We start from the raw sequence: 17,838 nt of genomic DNA, 5'->3' as shown, positions 1-17,838 counted from the left end.
CACCCCCATTGCCTTCCGTCCCAGAAGTTTCAATGGTGAGGTTTTCTACTTTACCAAAGGATGATCCACAGGACTGGCTTGGATCATAAGGGCCCTCAAATCTGTTAGGGCCGTCACTCGATTTATTTAAAACCGCCTCGCAGGTGACTTTGCAGGAAGCTGAAAGTCGGCCAAGTGAGGTAGGTAATGAGAGCCGTGCATTCTGCCCTCCTGTGTCTGCTTCCAAAAACCATGCTCACACTCTGCGTTGTCCCCCAGGCTCCGAAAGCGGGGGGGGGGGGGGAGGGGGGGGTGCTGTGTGTCACTTGTTAATGCAGGGGCCACATCCGAGCGCCTGGTACATTCTTAAGAAGTCGCCAGAACATACAAATTCTGCGTCCGCTCCGCACAGAGCTGCAAAGCGGTAGGCACTGGAGGTCGTGAAGCCGGGTCTGTGGTCTCAGGGAGCACACGGCCCAGCAGGAAGGACAAACACGTGGGGCCCCGCCGTGAGGAGGGTGTCCCGCTTCGCACGTGCGGCCCTGGCCCTGGGTGACGCTCTTCAGGACACCATGAGTGGGGAGCAGACCTCCCAGGGCATCCGGTCCGGCGCCGACGTGGACGTGGACGGAGTGTTGCGAAACGGCACGGGGTCAGTGCCACGCGGCTGCAGCCGGGGAAAATAGCCGAGGCAGAAAGTGGCCAAGTCCGCGTCCTCAGTGGAGGGGACAGATGTTTCCTCCCAAAGTCCCGAGGCTCTGAGCCCGGCGAGGGCAGCAGGCAGAACCCCCGGCTGGAACCTCACGGAATTTCTAGGCAAGTCTTCCTGGAACAGAGCTGACAGAAGCTGTGTGTGCCCAGGCTGAAGTCCACCCGTCCCCCTCCTAATCTGTCAGTCGGCTTGGGATGTCAACGGCTTTAAAGGCCCACCTCCCACCAAGGACAGGCAGCGCCGGCCTCACATCCACACCCACCACTTCCCCAGACCTGCCGTGAGAGGAGGCTGGAGAAAGCACTGGGTCCTTCGGATGGGTCCCCAGGCCTGGCCGATGCCCCCGCGCGTGGGGCAGAGCAGAGCGGGAAGGGAGGGCCCCCGGGGCACCCAGTCCGCCAGGCTGACACCCACTGGACAAGACCTGGGGTGGCTCTCGTGGGGACCCGGGGAGGGAGACGGAGGGAGAGGGGGGACGGTTGGGGAGAGGGCAAGGTGAGCCCCAGGCTTAGTGCCTGCTAGGGTCAGGTGAGTGACAGCGCCGTCCTCTGAGAAGAGCCTGGGCTTCCTGCCCAGCTGGGCTGCGGTTTAAACCCTGGGCACCCCCCCGCGGGAGGCCAGGCAGTTAGGGTTCCCCGGGCCCAGCGTCCTTAGTTATAAAGTGAACAGAGCAATAACGGCCAGCTAGGGGATGAAGATAATGCACACGGAAAGCCATGACAACAGTCATTCCCTCCAAGGGGAGGCCGTTCGCTCGCAGGGGCAAGTATCTGTGTCCAAGGAGCCTTCAGAACAAACCAGAACAGACCGTCCCCCGAGATACCGTCCCACACAGGCGCGTGCAGGGGGGGTGCTGGGGTCTCCAGCCACCCCGAGCCTTTGATGTAAGCGCTTTACAGGGTCGTGCATCGCGCGTCTCCGAGAGCAGGCCTCGCCTGGCTTGTTGGGTCTCAGAAGTGGAGTCACGCTGGAGGACACGGTTAGGTGACTTCCTTCAGAGGTCCTCAGACTCACAGAAGGGAGAAAGCGGAGGCAGGCCCCGCGCTGTGTCCTTCCGGGCCGCGTGCGCCCCCAGCGCGGAGGCGGGCCCACGGTGCGGGCGCGGGACGCCCGGGACTCTGCGGTTAATCATTGACAGGAGCGTGCGGCCCGGGGACTGTGCCCGGGCCTGTCTCCGTGTGTTCAAGGAAGTGGCCGGGAGGAAGCTGTGGGCCCAGGGAGGGACAGTAGCGGGAACTCAAAAATAGTTTTCATTCCTCCGCACACACAACAGCCGCCGGGTGAGTGGCCTACAGCACATTCCTCGCGCTGGCCGGGCCGCCAGGGCCCAGGGGCGAGGGAGCCAAGAGAGGGGGCCGTGTGCCTCCCAGCGGCCCTCCCTCTGGCCCTGCCACTTCCGAGTCCCCCCCCCTCCCCGAAGCGTGGCCAGTGCCATTGGGGGGCGGCCGCGGCAGCCAGCTCCCCGGCCTTCCCGACGGGCCAGGTGCAGGGAGCGGGCAGGTGACCGAGGGGCACCAGCACGGGGCAAGCCAGCGCACAGGCCCTCCCTCGCCCAGCCCCTCCGGGGCCTCGTCCTGGTTCTGGATCTTTCCTCTCACATTCCCCACGGCGCTGACCCCCAGCCGGGTTTCCTCTCCTGGGCAAATTAGAGGGGCTGAGTCACAGCCACTCAGCACTGCCCTACAGGTGCCACATGCCCTCAACCTACGACCATGCCAGACGTATCGCGACAACCCGTTTATGTCCCTCGAATCAAGGCCTTCATTCAACACCCGTGGACTGAGCACCAACCCAGGACGGGGCTCCAGACGAAGGCCTGACAGAGGAAGCAGGCCTGGGCCCCGCCCCGCCTTGGGGCACAAAGCTCGGCGTAGACGTACGGCCACCTATGTGGGACACAGAGCCCCTCACGCGTGGTCCCTGCGCCCTGCGGACCCTGGGCTGCCGTTCACCTGCGGTCCCTGCAGCACGGAGGTGCGTGCCCGGGGAACAGGGGGGACCCGAACAAGCCCAGTGACTGTGCCCTCTGGACACGCGTCATTATTTCCCCTCCAAGGAAATCTCTCGTGTGCCACCACCGTCTCTCGAGTGGGATTCCAAACATCGGCTCCACGGACAGCGGACGTGTGGCCAACCCTCTGTCCCACCGCCAGCGAGCCTGGGCACCGCGTGACCCACCCACACAGGAGGGGCCGGTGCGGCCACCACACCCGTGCTCTCGCTCCCTCTCTTCCAGCACCTTCTCCCTGCGGCCTCCACTCGGCTCAAGTTGGTCAACCTTCCCACTGCTCTGACATCCAGCCCTCTGACATCCTGACTCCCCTCACAGCTGGCACAGCTCCACCCCTGTTCCCGAAGCAGAGGGAGAGCCCTGCGCCCCACACCCACCCCTGCGTCTCCTGCGTCCTGCACCGCGGCACAGACACGGAGCCAGTGCTCGGTAAACACTCATGATGGGGGAGGAAAGGGCTGAGGTGTGACCGGTTTCCTGACGCGCCACATCACCTGGGAGAGAAAGGACATTGTTCGGAGAGGTTTGTAGACACAAAGATAAGGGAGAAGGGAAAGGCCCTGCGGCCATATTTCCCCATTTTATTGCAGATGATTTCACATCAAAATGGTGGTAAGGAAGGAGCATCGCGCCCCGGACAGAGCATAACCTTGATGGGACCGCTGGAATCCGAGCACATCGCCGAAACTCACCCCTTCGCTCTCGAGGTGGAGTTCTTCAGGGAACACAATTAAAGGGTTTTCTCAAGATTGAAGGGAAGGGTCAGTCCCCGCCCGCGAGTGGCAGGTGCGGGGGCAGCGTCTCTCCAGGGGCCGGGGGCTGCTAGTGAGCCAAGGGGTCGTGGACACACAGTGCTTGGCTCTAGAGACAGAAGCGAAAACCAGACCAGTCCAAGCCCCTATCACACCCCTCAGTGACACGGCCAGGGGGAGGGGGCCCATCACACACCGTGCGGTCCACCGGGAACCGCCCCAACTGGACCAAGCAGCAAAAATCCAAAGTAATTTCAGGCAGAAGCCAGCCTGTCAGACCTGGCAGAAGAGAGTGCAAATGGGAGGTGATTCTGTGCCGGTACCTGGTCAAGAGGGCAGAACGTTTCAGCATGAGAAGAGCCCAGAAGGAGGCCAAGAATGATCCTTGACCGGCAGGTGGCCATGTGACCTACATCCCGTTCCGGAGGCCCCGGGCTCCTGCCACCAAAGAGGAACGGGCACCCACATGGGCGAAGATGGACGACAAAACGTGGGCCTTGCCTCTAGCTTCCGTGACCAGGGCCCGGACCTCCCAACGGGGTCTGCCCCTGCCCTGGGCTCCCCCTCCCACTGTGCATTAACATGGTTTGCTCCGAACTCGAAACACAGTTTTCAGATGTCCTCAGAAGTGACCTGTGTGTGTCCTTTAGGGGTGAATTTCATTTTTGGAAAAACCAGAAGCCAAGTGCGTGACAGGGGCTGGAAGAAGGGCCGGGCTTCCCGGGACGGCAGCTTGGAAGGAGAGGCACCCGTCGGTACGTAAGCAGCCGAACGTGCCGAATGAAGAAAAATCTGTGTTCTTTCCCTGCTGAGGGTGTGTGTGGGCGTGTGCACGCGTGTGTGTGCACACCTGTGCGTGTGTGTGCGTGTGCGTCACACTTTGAGGCCTGGTCGGGTTAATCGACTCCCAAGTGAAGGCACTTGGGAATCTCACTGTGTCAACGTACCTCATAGTCCGTCACTTTGAGGAGCGAATACACTTCCAAATGAGTAAATCTCAGCTCTGCTTAAACTAGATCTTACCTGAGTCTGGCCGAAATGCACGTGCATCTAAAACGCACTTGGAGATTCCGTGGCCTCTAAGTGGGACACTGGTCACAAGTTCCAGTAAACATCCAGGTTTATAAGACCCAACGGGAAGCAGGCACAAGCATCTGCGAGGTCAGAGGGTGGGTGGCGGTCGGGCTCCTGAAGACTTTGCGATTCCTTCCGACATCACGCGGCCTGCCAGGGACGCCCCACGCGCCGAGGGCAGATTTACCCTGTGGGCCCCGCCGTACTTGGGGGTTAGAAGCCAGTGCGTGTCTGCAGATGGACTTTGTCTGAGTTCAGGGAGCAGCCCCCATGTGAACAGGCACGTTGGCCAAGTGGAAATCCCAGCCCTTTGTATATTTAGTCAATGAGTGCAGATACGATTTCCTCTTTAACAGCACAACGGATGCCATCATCAAAACAGTCCTGTTGCGGTGACAGCGGATGCCCGAAGGGCAGGCCAGACGCGGTGCTGGGCACCTGTCAGGCTGAAAGTCGGCCGGTGGGTCTGGCTCTGCCGAAGCCGACAGAGCAGCGGAGTTAATGACTTGGTTTCACGTATTTGCATAGCTTCATCCAGATTACTGCCATTTAGATACACTCAGCACAGAAATGCTGACTCTGGAGAAGTCTGAGCCACACTTGGGGTTTCCCGTATCTTCACTGTAATTTTATAATAAACCATCCATACTGTGTCTTAGAGTTTGACTCCCAGCACGGCAGTGAGACGTAGCCCTGCGTCTGACCCGACATCCCGGACCTCAGAACATATAGGGGAGCCTCTCTGCCTCTCGGGGACATGGAGATTCAAGGCCAAGGCCCCCACCTCCCAGCCAGTTTCGCAGCCTCCCGCCAAAGAGCTGGGGCCCAAGCCTTCTGGTTTTTAAGACTATATCGAAGTGTTACGTACGTGACACAATCACAAGAATGAAAATGGTTTACTCGTTGAAACTTGACTTTGTAAATTCACAGATCTATAACGGTTTCCACAGGCACCCATGGCCACAAAACCCAAATCACCGAACCAAACAATTATCCCCGAAAACGTTCTCACTCAATACCGAATCATCGCTGTCGTATGCGCTCACTTACTTTCGCCATCTGACCTCACTCGGCAGGGGTGCTAGAGGCTTAAGAGAATTTCACGGGACGTAAGTTTAACATCCAGGGATAGATCCATATTATGTTATATGTAATATATATTACGTCCATTAGGCAATGGTTTTCTCATTCAGGTCATTGAACTTCAAACCTTTATTACCGCTAACAGTTCAGAAAACAGCCAGAGTCAGTCTAGTTCCAGCCCCAGCATCTGCCAGCTCGGTTCCTAGAACAGCCGTTTGTGCAGAAGCATGGCTGTGAGATGAACCCCAGTCTCCGCTCTCAGCCTCCAACCCCTGGACACCCTGAGGCCGTCCTTGTAACTGGGTCCACCCCACTGTGGACGACAAAGGACGGGCGGGGGTTCAGGGAGGTCTTGTGTGAGAACGTCCGTCAGAAACAAGCCAGTGGTCGCCGTATCACCAGAACGGGCACCGAGCGGCCTCGGTTTTCCGACCAAGTCTCCTATATGATGATTGTCTCACTGACACCCGTCCCCGCACGCGATCGATGCGCGTACGGCCCCGGGGGTAGTGAAAGCACATCCGTCTCACCCCAGCGGCAACCTTCCATGACGCCATGGGGCCCCCCCACGCTGCTTGCCGACCCCCGTCCCTGTCTCAGGCAGGACTAACCTAACGCATGGCCCCTTTAAACACCGCCTATGTTTTCCGCAGCCGGGGCCTGGGGGTACCTGCCTCTGAATCAGTGCCCCGAGCCACCTGCCGGAGTCTGTCTCCAGCTCGTCCCCGCCCAGCTCTGGCTAAGAAGCCTGGTCACCATGCGGTGTCCCCGAGAGCCCTGGAAGGGGCTGGGACGTCAGCGCCCACACGCCGGGGGGGGGGGGGGTACACCGCCTCGCAGGGAACTCAGGACTCATCTCCGCCTCCGTGTCAAACCGCTTCTCGAGTCACCGCGTTGGATGGAAGTGTTTCTTAAAAGCATTACGTTTCCCTGCTCTCTTGAAGACGGCCTGGAACAAAACGCACCTTCTCCGGGAGGCCGAATCCCACGTCACACAGCAGCCAACCCTCGCTGAGCTAACGGCGCGGCTGGAGCGCTTCCGGCTGCGGGCTCCCCTCAGGGGTCCCCCGAGCCGTGCACCCCCAGCCCTGCGCCTGGCCCAAGCGCCTCGTTTCTCCGCGTCCTCCCGTGCCGCCCTGGCGTCTGGCCCCTCGGGACGCCAGCCCTCAGGAATCGCTCCCCTGCCTTTCGATGTCTTATTTCTACAAGTGCTGGATGCTTCCAGCCGGAGAGCCAAGCGAGCGGGACATTCGAGAGCGAGCAGACTGCAGGGGAGGGGGTCTCGGAGCCCGTGTCCCTGTAGCGTGGAGCACGGACCGATGGCTTCTGTGTTGGGGGCAGAGTCCTTTTTCCCTCCTCTCGCGGTTGCCGGACGTGCCGTGAATGAATGGAGCTTCCATGTAGGCTGGTCGTGCACAGGTAAACACTTGATGTGTTTGGGAAAGGCCGAGACGGTGAGAAATTGCATCAGCTTATTTTAATCTCCATAGGTGGAGAGGAGCTGCGGACCAGGGAGTAGAAATCCCTGCTCAGCCAAAATAAACAGCAAACCGCGGCACTCCTGTCCGGACAGACTCGCCTCCCCGAGTCTCCGGTCGTGGGTTACCGGGGCTCCGGGCAGGGATCTGGAACCTTCTAACTCACAGGGGGAGGGTGACCAGCGTCGCACAGCCGGCCCCGTCTCCCCGCCCGTGTGTCCGTGAGGTTCCAGGCTGAGTGCGGGGGCCCATGGCATCTGGGGTTACGAAGCCAGCGGCCCCGCCAGCACCTCAGAACAGCCCCTCCGAACCAGCCGTGCATGTGGACTCCAAGGGCCCGACAGCTCGCTCCTGCCGGCCGAGGAGGCGGCCTGGGCGGCAGAAGGAAGGTGCCAGCGCAGGCCAGACAGCGGGCGGCCGGCAGCCTCTGCTCTGTCCCAGCCGGCTTCCTCCTGACCGCCCCCAGGCTCGGTTTGCTGCTCTGGGAAATGGGACTGCCAGTGGCCTCCCTCACTCAGTTCGCAGGAAGCCCCACCTGGGTGAAGGAGGTGCCCTGAGAAGCCACAGGCCCCCACACGAGCCGGTGGGGGGCACCTCCCTTCTCAAGCAGGGGGAGCCCTCACGTTGGGCCAGCACGGCACTTACCGCCTGGGCCGTCCCTCTGGCAGTGACTCAGGGCGGAACGAGCAGCCAAACTGGCTCAGCGCAGAGCCTCCGAGGCCCTGACATCCTGGCCAGGCCGGGTCTCCTTTCCTCCCTCCCCCCCCCCCCCCCCCAGTGCCTGGATCCCCAGAGGCACTTAAGAGACGAGACTCTCGGGCCAGCACACTTCAGACTGCTTCCTCGCCTCGGCTCCAGCCCCGCCTCGCACCCAGCTCCCCGGGCCACCTGCGTGCCGGGCCGGCACACCCAAGATCTGGGATTGGTGGCGCCCCAGGCGTGCCACTCAGCAGCCCGGGGTCACCCTGTCCCACGCGCCCCGGCTGTCTCAGCCCCTCCGCCGGGACTCGATTCCGGATTTACATCCACTGACCTTTTTCCTGACTTTATCCGCTGCACACACGGTCTCACCCTGAGGACCCTCCCGGCTTCCCCTCGACAGACACCCGTTCAGAGCAGCACATGGGGGGTGGAGCGAGACCCGGGTGACAGAACCATGGACAGCTACGACGGGAGCGTGATGTCATTGGACGAGGCAAACTCTGGGCTCCCACCCCCAGACACAGCCGCCCTGGCTCACCGCTGGCCATCGCCACCCGTCCCGGGGGAACGAGAGGCCAGAGGCCAGCAGGAAGGTGAAAGCCAGGCGGGGGCAGGGCTAGACTAAGACGGTAACTTGGACCCCATCCCATGGCACCTCTCCATCGATGGCGTTTCTATCTGTCATGCTGTGAGTCAGGCCTTCCAAGTGATGAACATCCCGGGAGAGAGTGCTGCTGACCACGCTGAAAGCTCCATGACAGCATCCACCTGCTTGGTGCCCCACCCGGGTCACCGCTGGGGGGGGGGGGGGGGGAGGTGCATGGCCCCGCTTGCTCTCCCATCTCTCCGGGGGGGCTGGAAAGAAGCCGCCTCCAGCCCCGCCGAGGGTGGCCGAACCAGGTGGCGGCATCGGAAGATGAGGCGGGCCGGGAAGAGATCCAGCGTGGGTCCCTTCTCACCTGGAGGCAGGATGGCACCTGGAAGCCGGGGGTGAGCGTTTGCAGTGCGTGCTCGACGTCCTTAGGAGATTCTGGAGGGCGAGACGAGGCCCCACGCTCAAGGCCTCCAGAAGACACCGTTCCCGGTGAGTCGAGATTACTGCAGTATTGAACAGACGAGGCACAGTGCTGTCTCCTGTCCAAACGGCCGTCCCCGTCCAGCAGCTGTAAGGTCCCTCTCTGCCTCACACTCTCTGGTGGGACTATCGATCAAAGGCGTCCCCCCCCGGATAGGCATCCTAGGCAGGCTGGCGATCCGAACAGCCTTCCCCCTGCATACAGTCGTTGGCCCGGGGGTGGGCGGGGGGCCAGGAAAGCCAGCCCTTCAGGGAGATCGCTGGGAATGCGGGGGACCCTCCAGGCCAGCTCTGCCTGGCACCCTCCCTGCCACCAAATGGAGAGCCACCTGGCAAGGAAGTCAACCAAGTTCCAACTGCAACAACACGGTGGATGGAGCTGGGCTGGGCCCACACGCACCTGCCACAAACATTCCAGACCCTGAGTAATTGTTTAAAGGTCCAAAACATATCTGGAAAGGAAATAAAAATAAATCCTCAGGTCACTAGAAAGAAGAAACTTCAAGCCAGAGCCTTACTCTTATAAAGTGATGTTGCAAGAGCCCCAGGGGCCACAGGGCCAGTCACGGGCCCTCGGTTGCTGGGTTCTAACGACGGCTGGGAGGGACTGGAGGGCTGGCCAACGCCGGGATGGAGAGGCAGCCTTGACCCTGACCTGTGGAAGAGCTTCTGTCGTAGTGGAGAAGCTGGAAGGAGATGAGAAACTGACCCACCGACTCAGAGGCCAGAGGAGAATTTGGCTCAGCCCAGTGCTCTGGGTCAGGAAACACCCACCGCCCCCAGGAGAAACTGGGGACACAGGCCTACCACACAGGCATGTGGTCCCCCAGCTGAGAAAGTCACACCAACCCCCAGGGTGCAGAAGCTTTCCTCTCCTGGGGTCTCCGCCCTTGTTTTTGGTTCTAAGATGGGACTCATTGCCTTTAATTATTTCTTGGACCACATCTCTTCCCCAGACTAAGCCTTCTGAGGCCAGGGGTTGGGTCTTCTGTTTGCACCAAAAGGCATACCTAGCATGGTCTTAGCACACTGTAGAAGCCAACCACACCCGTACGGAATGAGTGGCCATAAGCAAACCAGTGACCAAGCTTTTCCTGATGTGTTCGGCATCCAGAAACCCCCGGGACGTGAGGTCCTGAATTCCAGGGCTGGCTCACAGAGTCCGTAACAGACCGACATGAAGAGAGAGCTGGGCGTGTTGTAGTTCTGGCTTGGCCGCCTCTCCAGCCGTCGGACAAGAGCAGGGCACTGGAATTACATCAGCCTCAGTTTCCTCATCTATACCATCAGGGACAGGATTGATTTCTCACCTTCCTTCTAAAGTTCCAAACTTCGATGATGCTCTCCAGAGATGACATCACACGAGACTTTTTTTTTTTTTTTGATGAGTCAGAAACTCAGAGGTTTCCCGGGATGCCTGTGGACCGTGCACAGCTCAGAGATGGGGATAATTTTCTAGACCACATTCTGTGCCTTCTTTTAAGGCAGCTCTCTGAACACTCTGTGTTTGTTTTGATTTTTCATCTTTGCTCTCTGAATGATGATTTATCTGCCTTTCAGAATAGAAGTCTAAAAGGCCTAATTGTGTGTGTGGCTTCTGGGGTTGTTTCGATTTATAAATATTTTAATAGGATTTTTATTCCTTCACAATAAATATCTTAGAAACCTTTGTACCAGGAGCAAACTCTGTGTGTGTGTGGTTTTTTTTTTTTTCTTACAAAGCCTGACTTAAGGGAGAGAGGAGAAAAGACTCAAGAACACTGAGTCACAAGAGTCCCTCAAGAGATCGTGGCCGTCACATCTGCCCTCAACCTGCCTTCTAACACTCCGATGGCATCACGTGCCCACTGTTCCTGCAGAGCTCTGCCCCTGCCCAAAACCTAAGGGGACGGCAAGGAACAGATATGCCTCCTATTAACTGGACTTCTTAAGGGACGTGTTATTGAATAAATAAGATACACCAGATACATAAGCCTCCAACTGGAGAAATAATGAGGCCAAGGTAGACAACAGAAAATCCCATAGTTGATGACCTAACAGCCCAAACCTTCCAGGAGAATATGCCAAGACCGGGGAAGGGAGAGGAGTCCAGTTCTAGGGGGATGAGGGGGCCAAAGGTGAAAGTGGTTAGCACAGAGGGACGGCGGTCCTTGACTTGCCCTTGACCCCACACCCGTTTGCACTGGTTTTCCTCCGTCCTGCACAACTTGGCCGCACGGATGTGGGCGCAGGTTGGAAAGCGCTTTGCATAGGATTCTGGGTTTACCTCTGACCTCACCTCCAACCAGCCTCTGTCACTCCATCCTTCTTCTTGGGCTCAGCGTAAGGCCTTATAAGACCTTCGCCAGAGAAACCGTGTCGACAATCCCAGGGGTGTCTACACGGCACCCAATAGCTCTCTGAAAACTAAGAAAGACGATCCACTGTACCGACTCAGACGTTCGACGTGCTGGGGACCGGACCCGGGTGCCAACGCGCATCTGTCTTCTGTGTGGTGGGGACGGGGGTGGGGAATGAAATGTGGAGGCACACGCTGCACATTAACCTAATGGGTATGCACGAGAATAAATACTGTCTGGCCTTGAACACCATGATAGTAAAATGCATTATTGCTGTTCAGATGATGTTATGATGCTAGAAGCCAAAAGATGACAGCAGAATTGAACTATTGCCCAAAAGCAATTACTGATGAGAATTGATTATTTCTGCAAAGAAAGGTGACCGATGGATTCGTTGTCACATCGCAGCAGATTTGGGCAAAACCTGCTGTGCTTGTCAAAGGGACAGAGCTACCCACAGAGACCGTTAAGATCCGAGGGTGCCTCCGGATGCTGGTCCAGCAGCTCGACCAGGATGCCAGGGCAGCCGCCGGGGCTCCAGGCTCGTCCCTGAAAGACGCCACACCAGTCCTCTCCCTCCATCAGGCGAATGACGCTGTCATCACGCTCTGAGGTGGGGATCGGTGATGCTTCGTTCGAACGGGATCGTAAGCCTACAGTCCTCATTCGAACGCACAGTACGCACCTAAGTGGTTGCAAGTTGTTACCCGGGCCTTATTTGATTCGCCCAAGGGCAGGTTCCGCTGCCTCCTCTCCCCCACGCTTGCCTGCGGTGTCCGTAGGCTTTATACCCGCTCCTTCGCTAACGGCTGAGTCAGAATGCCACGTGATCGCACGGGCGTGCCATTTTTAGATTGCTTCCGAGTCCATCGACGGGCGCGTCTCGGAGAGGGACGGCTCTACCAGCCTTTCTGTGGTGGCATTTTGAGAACTGAAGGTGAGCATCTGAAACAAAAAGATCTCCCCACCACTCCACCGCCCCCACCCCATCCCTCCGCCACCCAAACAAAGCCCAACAAAACTGGGGCATAAATACATCAGGCTAAGAAAGAACACACGTACACAACATCCAATACCATCCGCTGAAGGAAAGAAACAAGAGAAGCTGAGACAATCAAGCACATACTTGGCCTGCTCCCATGGCCCAGTGAATTCAGCGGTTACCATGGCGGGATGGGGCCAGAGGGAGGACTCCAGAGGGCAGGCTTTGTCTGGGCACTGCTGAAACAGAGAGCCGGGATTCAGTCTGTTGGTTTGTGTACTTTGGGGTAAGCCATCCTCGCACTGAAAAGGCCTGGATGAGAGGTGTTGAGTTTGACTTGGTCTCATACCTTTGGGTTTCTCTTGGCATCCTGCCCCCCACCCCCAGGCCGCCCAACCTCCTCCAGGCCTCCTCGGCACCCCCACCCCCGGGGCCGTGGAAACGCACGGCACAGAGCACTCTCAGGGGGAGACGCCGGTTGGGGGTCTTCCCTCTCCGCGGATAAACTGCCGGTAGGAACATCCCAGATCCCACGGGGATGAGTCAGAGCAGAGACCAAAGGGATGCCCTTCGCACGGAAAAGGAAACTAGTTCGAGTGCAGCACAAGACCGGGCCCCCCCGAGACACTCTGGCAGCTGAAGCTCTAAGGTTAAGAGAGTTCAGTCCACGGCGATCGGGCGCAAACACACGCAAGTTCTCAGTCACAGGGGGAGAGAGGGCGAGAACAATGGACTGAGTGTCAGAGACTTACCCCCGTAATTCTGAGCACAGTCATCTAATCTCTCTTTAGACCTCAATTTCCTCATCTGTCAAATGGAGATAACAATATGCGGCCTGCCCGCCCCTCAAAGTATGACTGCACGGATTAGACCCCCTTTGAACACACATCATTATTAGTGACGAATCTCTCTGGAGCCACCGCGGATTGCTGCAGAAATCCGTCCGCGTTTGGAGCCGCAGTGCAGCTACGGGGAGTTTCCACGCGAAAGAGAACAACGCAGGAAGTTGTCTCTGAGAGCCAGGCACTCGCGTGCACTGGGATCCGTCCCGAGCAGATCCCGTCAGGGTCCCCGCGTGATGGGGTTCACTTTGCTTCTCCCCCGTCTGCCATTTGGAAGAGGCCGGGGGGAATTATTATTTAAAGCCACTCAGTTGGATTGAATGTCCTTCTCGTCAGATGAAAGGGGTGGCCCGCTTCAGCCCCCCTCTGCTTAAAAACAGTTGAATTCTTTTACACCCGACGGCCTTTGGCCTCTCTAGGCGTAATCGTACCAGCAAAAGCGCAAAGTCCCAAAGAGAAGGGTGTAGCGGCACCGTCGGTGGCTCGAAACACAAAACCGTTTTCGTCCAGACGTGAGCACCTCGTCACCCCGTCCCTACGACACCACGACCTAAGCCTCTGCCCATTTTACAGACGTGGAAATGCGTTCGGGGGCGTTTAGAGGTTTTCCCAAGCTCACACAAGTGGGCGTCGAGGAGGGACGCGCAGCCCTGCCCACCTTGGTATCACGCTCGGGCCCCAGACTGCGAGAGCACATCCCGCGTTTGAAGGACAGAGAGGCGCTTTGTCACACGGGCCCCCTGGAAATCAGTCCACAGCTGGGCGGTGACCCGACCCAGGACAGAAGCACACGCACATTCGACCGCCCAAGGGCGGAGAGCCCTCAGAGACTCACAGACGAGCCTGACTCACAGACGTCTGACATGACGGGCGCTGCCCGCCCCCAAGGGGACAAAGCCACCCGAAGACCCCAGGCTGGACTCGGCTTTGGGGAAACCAGGCTGTGTCCCTGGATGTGCATGTCACAAAGGCTGTTGGAGCCAACAGTCTGCCTGAAACATAAAACTGACATCAGCCAGAGCCGCGATCCAGCAACGAGAAAATAAACGAGAGGCAGGTCACCCCAGGCGATGGTCAGCGCACCTGCCCGCCTGTGTTCTTCATGTGGAGACAGGCCCACGTGAGAAGCTGGGGGCGCTCGCTCCCATGGGGGCTGGTCGACGTCCCTGGAGACTCCGCACCGTCACGTGATGCAAAGAGCCCTGAGTCGCCAGAAAGGGGACCTGTACACGCGGCAGTTTGGGAAGCCCTGTCTGTGCCTGAGAACTTCTGTCACTCCTGAGGCAGCGGTGGCCCCTCCAGGCTCCTGCCACGAAGGTCCCCCGCGTCCTAAAAGAGGCACATCTCACTCAAAGACCAGCCAAAGACTGTCGCGCTAAAAGGTTTCTTTCAAGGTACACCGTGCTTCTTTCCACGGTAAACAGAAATCGGTGGTTCGAGGGTTCATAGAAGCTATATCCTTGAGCACACCTGGCCTGAAACCCACGTCAGTGGCTGATACCACTTAGCTTAGAAACACAGCCTTGCTGACTGTCTCTCCCAGAACTCAGGAGTGCAAAACGCATCCATGCTGATCACTCACCGCTAAGCGGCCTGGGGTGTCGTCACCCGCTTGCCCCCGTGTGCCGGACATTATGCAGGCCTCCCGCTGGTGCTTTTCTGCCACCCGTGCTACAAGTGCCTGGCAGAGGAAAGGACTCACGGGAGGCCCGTAGCAAAGCAGCACCTCCCAGGGCTGGGCGCCGCTTTCCCAAGCCCAAGAACTTGATATCCGTTACCCGCCGCGGCCCTGCGAGGGGGTGACGCGGCCTCAGTTTTGAGCCTCAGCTCTCCGCGTAAAGCAGGACACACGCCTGCCTCCCCCAGAGTGGGGGTCGGTCCCGCCATCCGGGGGGGCCAATACGGGAGCTGTCCCCAGAGCCGCGGTTCAGAGCAGGACGAGGGAGGCCGCCCCGGCCCCCGCACCCATCTGCCCCGCGTGGGGACACCGTCTTCCCGCCCCTCCCAGAGGTCCCGCCCTGAGTGGTGCTTCCTGCTTCACGCGAGCACAACAGAGAAACTTCAGGAACGTGACCACCAGTGAAGACGTTCCGAGGGCAAGCTCTCGGGCCGGATCATCCCGGCCGGACTCCGGGCCGTGCTGCAGGTCAGACGCGTGACCTCGAACGGGAGACTTTGCCTCTCTGTGCCTCTGCGTCCCCACCTGCACAAAGGCAAGGGCATCTGCGCTGACGGGTTAGAGTTCGTGCAATTGCAGTGCAAGGCTGGACTCCTCACCAAACGCAACTCTTGGGGGAGGTGCTCAGCAAACACACAGGGGACCCCGGGAAGCAAGGCTCTTGCGCCACATGCTCCCCCTGGCCGTGAACGCTGGCCGTGAGAAGAGCTTCTCCGGAGGGAGTTCTGCTCCTCTGTCCGAGCCGGCATTCCAGTCTCCCCGCCGGGCCGGAGCCATCCTGCCCCGGGGTTCGCGCTCTGCAGGAGGCTTCTGTCTCCCTCCAGAAACTCCTGCCCCGGCCCCAGAGCAGGAAGTGAGGACAGGCGACCAGCAGCCCACTCAGCTTTTCCTAGTAAACATCCCCCAAATATTAGGGCCACGTGAAAAACACGAGAAAGACGCCCGTTGACCTACTCAAGCCCGAAGGGCTTTTGCCAAGGCCGCCAAGTCCAAAAGTGAGCCCACATCCTCAGTCCCCTCAGCGCAGCACCTGCCAGCTCCTGACACACCAGCCCTCCTTCCTTCCTCTCTTCCTTCCTCCCTCTCTCCCTCCTTCCTTCCCTTCCTCCTTCCTTCCCTTCCCTCATTCCTTCTTTCCTTCCTTCCTTCCTTTCCTCCCTCCCTCCTTCCTTCCCTTCCCTACTTCCTTCCCTTCCCTCCTTCCTTCTTTCCTTCCTTCCTTCCTTTCTTCCCTCCCTCCTTCCCCCCTCTCCCTCCTTCCTTCCCTCCCTCCCTCCTTCCTTCCTTTCCCTCCTTCCTTCTTTCCTTCCTTCCTTCCTTTCCTCCCTCCCTCCTTCCTTCCCTCCTTCCCTCCTTCCTTCCCTTCCCTCCTTCCTTCCCTTCCCTCCTTCTTTCCCTTCCTTCTTTCCTTTCTTCTTTCTTTTTTCTAGAAGGAGAAGGTGCGGGGACAGGAGTTGCCCCGAGGATGTAAGCAGCGAGATGGCTGCCAGGAAGGCCTGGGCCCCCTCAGAGCGCAGGGGGGCCAGACACGGGGCTCTGCCAGCAGCTCGTGGAAGCAGGAAGAAACGGCCTCCGGCCTCCCTGGACAGGGGCCACGAGGGGACGTGGACACCACAGAGCCCTCTCTTCCAGGGTCCCCACACCGAGGCAGGGCCAGGCCGGGTCCACCTCCAAACCCACCTCCGGGCTCTCTGCTGAGAGGCCGGCCGGCGCCAATTCCCGCCTCCTGGGTCTGTGCCCTCACTGCTCTGAGGACCCGCCTTCCCGGCCTCACACGTGCACCCTCCCGTGGTCTCTCACACGTGCACACACACACATGCACGCTCATGTAGTCTCACGCGTGTGCACACACTCACATGTGCATGCTCACACACAATCACACCCCCCCCCTCGCCTCCCCCCCACATCCGCTCTCCAGAAAGGGTCAGAGACTCATACACCCTCCGGCCCCCGGCCTGTGAGGCTCTGTGGCCGCTCACCAGGTCCCACCGGGACAGACGGGGTGCGGACACGGAAGGTCCCGGAGGACAGGGCCCGCGCGCCCCCCCCCCCCAGGAGCTTCCAGGATCCCCATCCGGGAAGTCGGCAGAGCAGAGACTCTGAGAGGACTGCCCGGGGGTGCAGCCAGCCACCGCTGGTCGGCCCTGCCTTTTCCTGCTCGCGTTCCCAGGTGACCCTGACGTGCAGCGAGGGTCTCCTGTCCTAACTTCTCCAGGCACACTTGTGTCTTCGCTAGGTCTGGAGGTCCGAGGAACACGCCTCTCGCGGAAGGACTCCAAGACGGCTCTGGGCCCGCGGACGGCGCGCCAGAGCTGGGATCGGAACCACCAGGCCCGGGCAGGTGAGGGACCGCTGGCTGCCTGGCCGTCCGTAGTCCCACGCGCACAGGTGGCCCGTGGGTCGGCAGTGGCCAGGACACCTCTCTGACCCCGAAAGGGCCCCTGACACCCAAGGCCTCGCGTAGACCCAGGGAGGAGCCCCCCTGCTCAAAGCGAAGGGTGAGCGACTCCAGACGGGAGCACGGTCTGGACAGAGGCCATTGCACCAACTCGGACAGCAGCGCGCTTCAGGCCGAGTGTGCCCGCGGCAGCACGCCCGCTCCCGGCCCCTCCGCCCGGTGCCCTCTGCCTGCTCTGCTCTGCTGAGGAACGCTGCCGGCAGGCGTCAGCCCACACGGGAGCCTGGCCCCGAGCCGGCCCTCGCGCGGGCGGGCAGCGCGGGCCTTCGGTGGCCGGGTGGCCTCCTCCCCGGCCGCGGCCGCTGGCCTGCGCACAGGAGAAGCTTGTGCTCGTCGGCGTCTGGACTCCAGTCCCGGGCCAGGAAGCTGGGGACGCAGACGCCCCACGTGAAGGGATCGGGTAAGGGCCGCGGGGTTAGGAGAACGGGGCTGACAGGTGCACCCCTCCAAAACTCAGAGGGAGGCCCTGGAGGGAGCACCAGAAACCCGATTTGCCAAAGCTGGAATAAAACCAGCAAGAAATTGAGACGGTAAGACGGGACGGCAAGAGACTGGGCAGAAGTCCCACGGGGAGGAGAAATCAAAGGGGAAGAGGTTCAGGAGGAGGAAGCAGTAAGGTTACAGATCTAACCAGGTAGCGGGCGCCCGGGAGGGAGCCGTGCGTGGGCTTCCT

The 17,838-nt window shown here is 59.8% G+C and overlaps 1 protein-coding gene across 1 annotated transcript in view; it reads left to right on the top strand.

Moving 5' to 3' along the window:
• Positions 1–551: 551 nt before the first annotated feature.
• SHH (sonic hedgehog signaling molecule) overlaps positions 552–17,838 on the top strand; it is a 29,724-nt gene continuing 12,437 nt past the window's right edge. Inside the window, exons 1-6 of the mRNA XM_019424734.2 lie at positions 552–631; positions 6,265–6,277; positions 6,556–6,852; positions 8,192–8,384; positions 16,944–17,048; positions 17,144–17,319. Of these exons, the coding sequence (XP_019280279.2) occupies positions 552–631; positions 6,265–6,277; positions 6,556–6,852; positions 8,192–8,384; positions 16,944–17,048; positions 17,144–17,319 (864 nt within the window). The remainder of the gene's footprint in view (positions 632–6,264; positions 6,278–6,555; positions 6,853–8,191; positions 8,385–16,943; positions 17,049–17,143; positions 17,320–17,838) is intronic.

This window comes from Panthera pardus, unplaced genomic scaffold (assembly GCF_024362965.1).
Source record: "Panthera pardus isolate Hobbes unplaced genomic scaffold, ASM2436296v1 HiC_scaffold_9, whole genome shotgun sequence".
Classification (NCBI taxonomy): domain Eukaryota; kingdom Metazoa; phylum Chordata; class Mammalia; order Carnivora; family Felidae; genus Panthera; species Panthera pardus.
The sequence above is the reverse complement of the archived record's forward strand: the minus strand, read 5'-3'. Positions and strand labels throughout refer to the sequence as shown.